This window comes from Cnephaeus nilssonii, assembly GCF_951640355.1.
Source record: "Cnephaeus nilssonii genome assembly, chromosome: 8".
NCBI lineage: Eukaryota > Metazoa > Chordata > Mammalia > Chiroptera > Vespertilionidae > Cnephaeus > Cnephaeus nilssonii.
In genome coordinates, this window is record NC_137079.1 from 50,251,517 (window position 1) to 50,258,990 (window position 7,474).

The following is a 7,474-nucleotide window of genomic DNA, read 5'->3' on the forward strand; positions in this document are numbered from 1 at the left end:
GATGAGAAAGAGGCCAAGGTGACACCTGCAAAATCAATTGCATTAAAGAAGAAACCTGGCCCTGACCAAGTAGCTCAGTTGGTTAGACCCTTGATCTCAGTCAGGGCACATACAAGAATCAGCCAAAGATTGCATAAATGAGTGGAACAACAAATCAATGTTTTGTTCTCTCTCTCTCTCTCTCTCTCTCTCTCTCTCTCTCTCAAAATCAATAAATATGAAAAAAAACAACAACAACCAGAAAAACTGAGCTTATGGAATCTATATTTTTATACTTGACAGTAAATATGCCTTCCATTTGCTCATGCAAAAGGCAAGCTCTCTCTCTTCCAAGGCTATTTGTTATATAGATATTCCTGAAAAGATAAGCAGGAACTAATTTATCTGTGTCTCTTCTTAAAAGATATAAAATATGTGGAGCCTAAGAAGAATCATCTTCCAACAGTGTTTCATTTTGGTATTGTTTAGAAATACATAAATTTGCATAAAGGTCATAGACTTCCAAAAGAAATATTGATCCTTGCTTGCTGCCTATTAATCAAATAAAAGGTTTAGGCTGTAGTGAAGAACAAAAAGTATGAATTTGAGCAAAAAGAGTTGTAATCTACAAGATACAGATTCAGGTTGCAACCTAAACTGTGCTCCAGAGAGAATGAAGAAAGGCAGGGTTTATAGGCAAAACCACAAAGCACATTTTTTTTTCATGCATATTCTAGTAAAGAATTGCTGGCTAGGCTAATAGGAGTTGGTTAGTTCCAATATAAAAATGAGGGGGGGTGAATATTACAAGGAGGAGGTAAAGTCCACATATGTTCACACAGCAGTTCCAGGATATTAATGGCTCAGCCTTAAACTGAATTTACCAACAGGTTTAGCAACTTAATAGCAGCTCTGAGAACTGAGGCCCAAGATGCAAGTAGGTTCTACTCACTCAATAGCCTCCTGATTCTATTTTAAGTCACTCTTTTAGCACTGCTTATTCCATTTTATTTTTTTGATTATCATTGCATGTTTAACATATAAAGGCACTCAAGACTCTCTCCATTTTTCCCCCCACCTATGGTGATGAAGAGAATAAGAAAAGCTCTGTCATCATGGCTTTTAGAAGGCCAAAATGAAACCATGGACAGGAAGTGTATTATTTTAAATTGTTCTATGACAACTTTTCTCGTCTTTATGATCTCAGCTCCCTCCCTATTTCACACATTCAGTATTACATCCTATCACATTTATAGACAGTAGATCTTAAAAAAATTAGGGTCAAAATCCATTCTGTGAAACAATGTATTAAATGCCAACTTAGCTCAGTGTAGCCTATATCGAAGGATGGATAAATCAAAGTTAGGGAATCTCTTAGAAATAATATACTGTGCATTTGGTTGGGATATTCTTTTAAAAATATTACTGTTTGGAAATTCATGCAGATTTAGGTGGCTAACCAAAAAAATATGGTTATGCTGATTTGTATCACTTTCCACCAGCTACATAAATCTTGTAAATTTATCAGATCACTAAAATAATTTCCTAAATGTTGTCATATTAAGATACACTGAAATAATAGCATTTATACCGTACACTAGAAGATGAGGCATTTTTGTACCCTGAAAAGATCTCGCTGGGGCCTCAAGGTATTAAGGGGAATCAATGATGTGAGATGTATGTGTACTCTACTCCTGACAGTGGCACACCTGTAGGGAACCTCTGATTTGGAAATCAGTTACAATGGAACAAGTAATGTATCTGAGAACTATGATGTGTAACATAAGAGAGAAGAAAAGTGAATATGCAGGGTTGTCCCCCCGAAATGTATACACTCATTAACAGCTGATAACTCAACTGATGTTTCTAACCCATTGGAATTAATAATTATTCACAGTGTTTATACATTTTTGGGACACCCTGTATTAATATGTAATATTTAAAATATCAGTTGTATTAATTCTCTTATTCATTCACTGATAAATAATTGGAGAGGAAGAACTACATGACTATGCAAAAGACACAACTTCCCTGTCTCTTTGGTCCCACGGCTATAGGGTAAATATTATAAACTTAGCTACCAAATGGACTTTTGAGGATTAAGGGAGAAAATTCAATCTGTGTAACTTATCCTATCCAAATGGATAGTAACATTAAGGAAACATGTAACATAAGAATACTTGTTCTACTATCCCATTAAGAAAATTCCTATTAGAGAGAACAACTGAATAAATTACAATGCATCTACATCATAAAATAGTGTTGATTTAGTTCAGGCTGCTATCACAAAGTTACATAGACTCGTGGCTTATAAACAACAGAGATTTTTTTTTATCACAGTTCTGGAGGCTCGATGTCCAAGATAAGGGTACTAAAATTATTGAGTTCTGGTGAGAGCCTTGTTCTGGGTTGCAGACTGATGATTTTCATCATGTTCTTACATCATGGAAGGGACAAAGGAGCTTTCTAGGGTCTGTTTTATAAAGACAATAATCAAATTAATGAGGTCTCTACCTAATGATCTAATCATCTGTCAAAGCTTCCTAATACAATCACAGTGGGAGTTACAATTTCTACATATGAATTTTGGGGAAAATCAACATTAAATCTATAGCAAGTATGTTGATATGAAATAACTATGGGGTTATAGGAACCAGATGTATGTTAAGAGTTGATGGCTGAGAAATAAGACAAAGTGGAGACTATGGACTTGGAAAACAACAAACTTCCATAGAATAAAAAGAAAAAGACAACGCATATCTTAGAAAGTAGAAATGAATTAGGAGATGAAAAACAAGAAGAAGAAAACAAGATGGAAAATTAATGAATAAAAAAGCAGAAATAAAATGGTAAGAATAAATGGAAATAGATCAACAATCATAAAATTTAGAAATATATATTCTGTATATTAAAAATAAATTCAAGCAACAGTTAACATAGCAATATAAGTTTTATTAAATATATGCCCTAACCGGTTTGGCTCAGTGGATAGAGCATTGGCCTGTGGACTGAAAGGTCCCAGGTTCGATTCCAGTCAAGGGAATGTACCTTGGTTGTGGACACATCCCCAGTAGGGAGTGTGCAGGAGGCAGCTGATCGATGTTTCTCTCTCATTGATGTTTCTAACTCTCTATCCCGCTCCCTTCCTCTCTGTAAAAAAAAAAAAAAAAAAAAAAAAAAAAAAAAAAAAAAAATCAATAAAAAATATTTATGTAATAGTCCTAGCCATAGTGATCAGACAACAAGAAAAATTAAAGGCATCCAAATTGGAAAGGAGAATGTAAAAATGTCATTATTCACAGATGACATGATATTGTACATAGAAAATCTTAAACACTCCATGCAAAAATACTAGATTTAATACATTAATTTGGCAAGGTAGCGGGATACAAAATTAACACCCAGAAATGGATGGCATTTTTATACAACAACTAGAGGCCTGGTACACAAAAGTTTGTGCACTTGGGGTGGGGGGCGGGTCCCTCGCCTGGCCTGCACCCTCTCACAATCCTGGACCCCTCGGGTAGGGTCGCTAGGCCTGGCCTGAGATCAGGGCCTATCGGGGCTTTCTTTCCCCCAGCTGCAGGCAGCTGGCTCCCCCCCCTCCACCCCCGCCACTGCCACTGCTTGCCATCTGTGTAGCGCTGCCCCCCTCTCCCCTGCCACGGGAAGCCTCCCTCTGCAGGCGACAGGCATGGGGTGCAATGGCTTGGCTGGCCTAGGACTCCCTCTTTCTTTCTTTCTTTCTTTCTTTCTTTCTTTCTTTCTTTCTTTCTTTCTTTCTTTTTCTTTTCTTTCTTTCTTTTTTTTTTTTTTTAAGTAAGAGTAATGTTTACTGAGCGATACAGAACTGAGTACTATGAAGGGTTTACCAGGATAGAAATGCACCACACCCCACCCCTGCCACCACCAACACCCAGAGACTACAGTACTTAGCAGTTACACCCAACGGCCATAACTACTGAATATCTGTTCGTAACAAACAAAGCATAGCATATTTATACTGTATCACATCGAGTGATTATAGAAATCCATTTATATATTGCTTGTATAAAATCTATTTTTTGGTAAAAAATATTTTAAAAAAAAAAAGAAAGAAAGTATAAAAAACATGTGCAATTGAAAGCCCTGCCAGGACAGCCAGTCTGTAACGTTCAGTGAGTATGTGCTTTGGAAGGGCGCCTGTGCCTCATGCCCACAGCACCTCCCGCAGGGCCGGTGAGGATGCCACTCTGGGCAGGACAGAGCTGGACCACAGTGGGTGGGTACAGCAGGGCCTGGCACTGTGCCCTTCTCCAGCCTTGTATCAGGATCAGGGTCAGGGTCAGGATCAGGGCTGGGGGCAGGCAGATTGCAGTTTCACTCTGAGTTCCATACTCAGCCTAATTTTGGTTGCAACTCATGGCTTTTCCTGGCTGCTCAGAGGTCCTTTGGGTGGGCGCCCTGGCAGAGAGGCTGGAGAAGTGCCCACAGCTGCCTGGTTGGGCGTCTCTCCATCCCAGAGTCTCTGTCCTGCCTCCTGCAAGCCTGGCCCCAGGCAGAACAGGCCCCCCTCAGGACTACTTTGGTCTCAGCGCTTGGTCCTGGGTTTCATCAGCCTGGGTTTCTTCCCCTGGTGTGGCTGATCTGAGTTTCACAAAAAAAGCCTGGCTGATGCTGGCTGTGCTGAGCCTCATTGAAGAGTTTTTCATGCAGCAAGGAAGAGCCCTCTGGGACCCCCTCCTCCTCCTCCTCTTCCCCCCGGCCCATGGTCACTTCTTCTCCAGCGGCTCCAGCAGTGGGATGCCTTCTGAATCGGGGGTCTTAATGCTGTCGGTCCTGACGATGCAGGTGGGGCGATGCCCATTGAGCATCAGGATGAGCTGCTGCCGCTCCTGCTTCAGCTCCTTCATCTGGGTTTTCAGCTCCGCACTCATGAGCTCCAGCCACTCAGGTTCCCGCTGCAGACACTCCTTCCGCTCCTTCTTCCAGTTCCGGCATGGAGCTGCCACCACTTTGTTCTTTTCCCGGCGCCCTTTCCTCCGCTCCTCTTCCTCCTCTAGCTCACTTTTCACAGGTTGAGGCCTCTTGCCCAGTTTCACCTCCAGGAAGTGCAAAGGGGTGATCGTGGCCCCAATGTTGTGGATGTCAGCGTATTTCAGCTCCTCTGCAGTCAGGGCCGAGCTGGGGAGTCCGGTCAGGGGACTGAGCCCTGGCAGAGAGCCCGCAGTCATGGAAGGGTCCGGGATCTGCCCAGGCATCATAGCAGGAGGAGTGGCAGTCCAGCCCTGCAGAAGTCGTGGGGGGGATGCTGCAACCCTGAGGCCTGGGCCAGGCTGCAGGCACCATACCCGCTCAGGAGCCGCAGTGGCACCAGCCCCACCCACAGCATCCTCAGCTGCCAGCGCCTCCTGTCGCAGCCGCCAAGCATCCCTCCTGCAGGCTGTAGCCTGGGTCTCCCTCTTTGAGGCAATCGATTGCGGGGCTCTGACTGTCTGTCTCATCACCCCTAACCACTCGCCTGCCTACCTGATTGCCCCTAACCACTTGTCTGCCTACCTGATTGCCCCTAACTGCTCACCTGCCTACCTGATCACCCCTAACCACTTGTCTGCCTGCCTGATTGCCCCTAACCACTTGTTGGGGTGCAGGGCCAGCCTGGCGAGGGGCTGTGGTGGTTCTGGTCTCTGGTCATTCTGGTCGTTATGCTGTTAGGGTCCCTGAGTTTTTATCATATAGGATTACAAAATCTTAGAAAGACAAACTAAAAAATAAATCTTATTTACCATAGCAACCAAAAAAATAAGATACTTAGAAATAAACTTAACCAAGAAGGTAAAAGACCCATATTCCGAAAACTACAGGATGTTGATAAAAGAGCTAGAGCATATATAAACAAATAAAAAATATACTGTGTTTATGGATTGGTAGAATTAACATCATTAAATGGATCCGTAGTACCCAAAGTAATCTATAGATTCAATGCAATCCCTACTAAACTACCAATGGCATATTTCACATTTTTAGAACAAACACTTCAAAAATTTATGTGAAACCAAAAAAGATCCCGAATAGCTTCAGCAATCTTGAAAAAGAAGAACAAAGTTGGAGGGATCACAATACCAGATATCAACTTATAGTACAAAGCCCCTGTGCTCAAAACAGCCTGATACTGGCACAAGAACAGGCATATAGATCAATGGAACAGAACAGAGAACCCAGAAATTGACCCAAGCCACTATGATCAATTAATTTGACAAAGGAGGCAAGAGCATACTTTGAAGCAGAGATATTCTCTTCAATAAATGGTGTTGGGAAAATTGGACAGGTACATGCAAAAAAATGACACTAGACCACCAACTTACACCATACATAAGAATAAACGCAAAATGGATAAAAGACTCATATGTAAGCTGTGAAACCATAAAAATCCTAGAAAACGTAGGCAGCAAAAAAATTAGGCATCTCATGTAGCAGAATTTTTAGATACAACTCCCAGAGCAAGAGAAACAAAGGAAAAAATAAACAAATTAGACTGCATTAAAAAGCTTCTGTGTAGCAAAAGAAACCAGCATCAAAATGAAAAGGGAACCCACTGTATGGGAGAACATATTAGCAAATGTTACATCTGACAAGGGGTTAATTTCCAAAATATATGAAATACTCATACAATTAAACAAAAGAAAGACAAACAACCCAATTAAAAAATGGGCAGAGGCCCTAAATAGACACTTCTCCAAAGAGGATATACAAATATCCAGGAGACATGAAAAAATGCTCAACGTCACTAATCATCAGAGAGTTGCAAATTAAAACAACAATGAGGTACCACCTCACACCTGCCAGAATGGCTAACGTCAATAAATCAACACACAGCAATTGCTGGCCAATTGCTGTGTGTGGAGAAAAAGGAACCCTAGTACACTGCTGGGGGGAATGCAGACTGGTACAATCATTACAAAAAAAAAGTGTGGAGTTTCCTCAAAAAATTAAAAATGGAATTGGCATTTAACCCAGTGATCCCACTTCCAGGAATATAACCTAAGAATCCTGAAACACCAATCAGAAAGGATATATGCACCCCTATATTCATAGCAGTGTTATTTACAATAGCTAAGATCTGAAAACAGCCCAAGTGCCCATCAGTTGATGAGTGGATAAAAAAGCTGTGGTATATTTACACAGTGGAATACTATGCAGGTATAAAAAAGAAAGATCTCCCCCAGTTGGTGTAGCTCAGTGGTTGAGCATTGAGCCATGGACCAGGAGGTCTTTGTTTGATTCCTGGTCAGAACATATGCCTGGGTTGCCAGCTCAATCCCCAGTATGGGGTATGCAGGAGGCAGCAGTTCAATGATTCTCTTTCATCATTGATGTTTCTATCTCTCTTCTCTTCCCTCTTCTTCTCTCTTAAATTAATATAAAAAAAATAGTAAAAGCTTAAAAAAAAAAGAGTTGGCTATGCTGAGTAACTGACTCTTTAAAAAAGGAAAAAAGAAGGAACTCTTACCCTTTG

At 41.2% G+C, this 7,474-nt stretch overlaps 1 protein-coding gene across 1 annotated transcript; it reads right to left on the bottom strand.

Moving 5' to 3' along the window:
- Positions 1 to 4,730: 4,730 nt before the first annotated feature.
- LOC307104563 (jun dimerization protein 2-like) lies at positions 4,731 to 5,222 on the bottom strand (the record flags this gene model as incomplete). Its single annotated transcript, XM_079779484.1, has 1 exon — positions 4,731 to 5,222. The coding sequence occupies one exon, from the start codon at positions 5,220 to 5,222 to the stop codon at positions 4,731 to 4,733; it is 492 nt and encodes a 163-aa protein (XP_079635610.1).
- Positions 5,223 to 7,474: the final 2,252 nt, after the last annotated feature.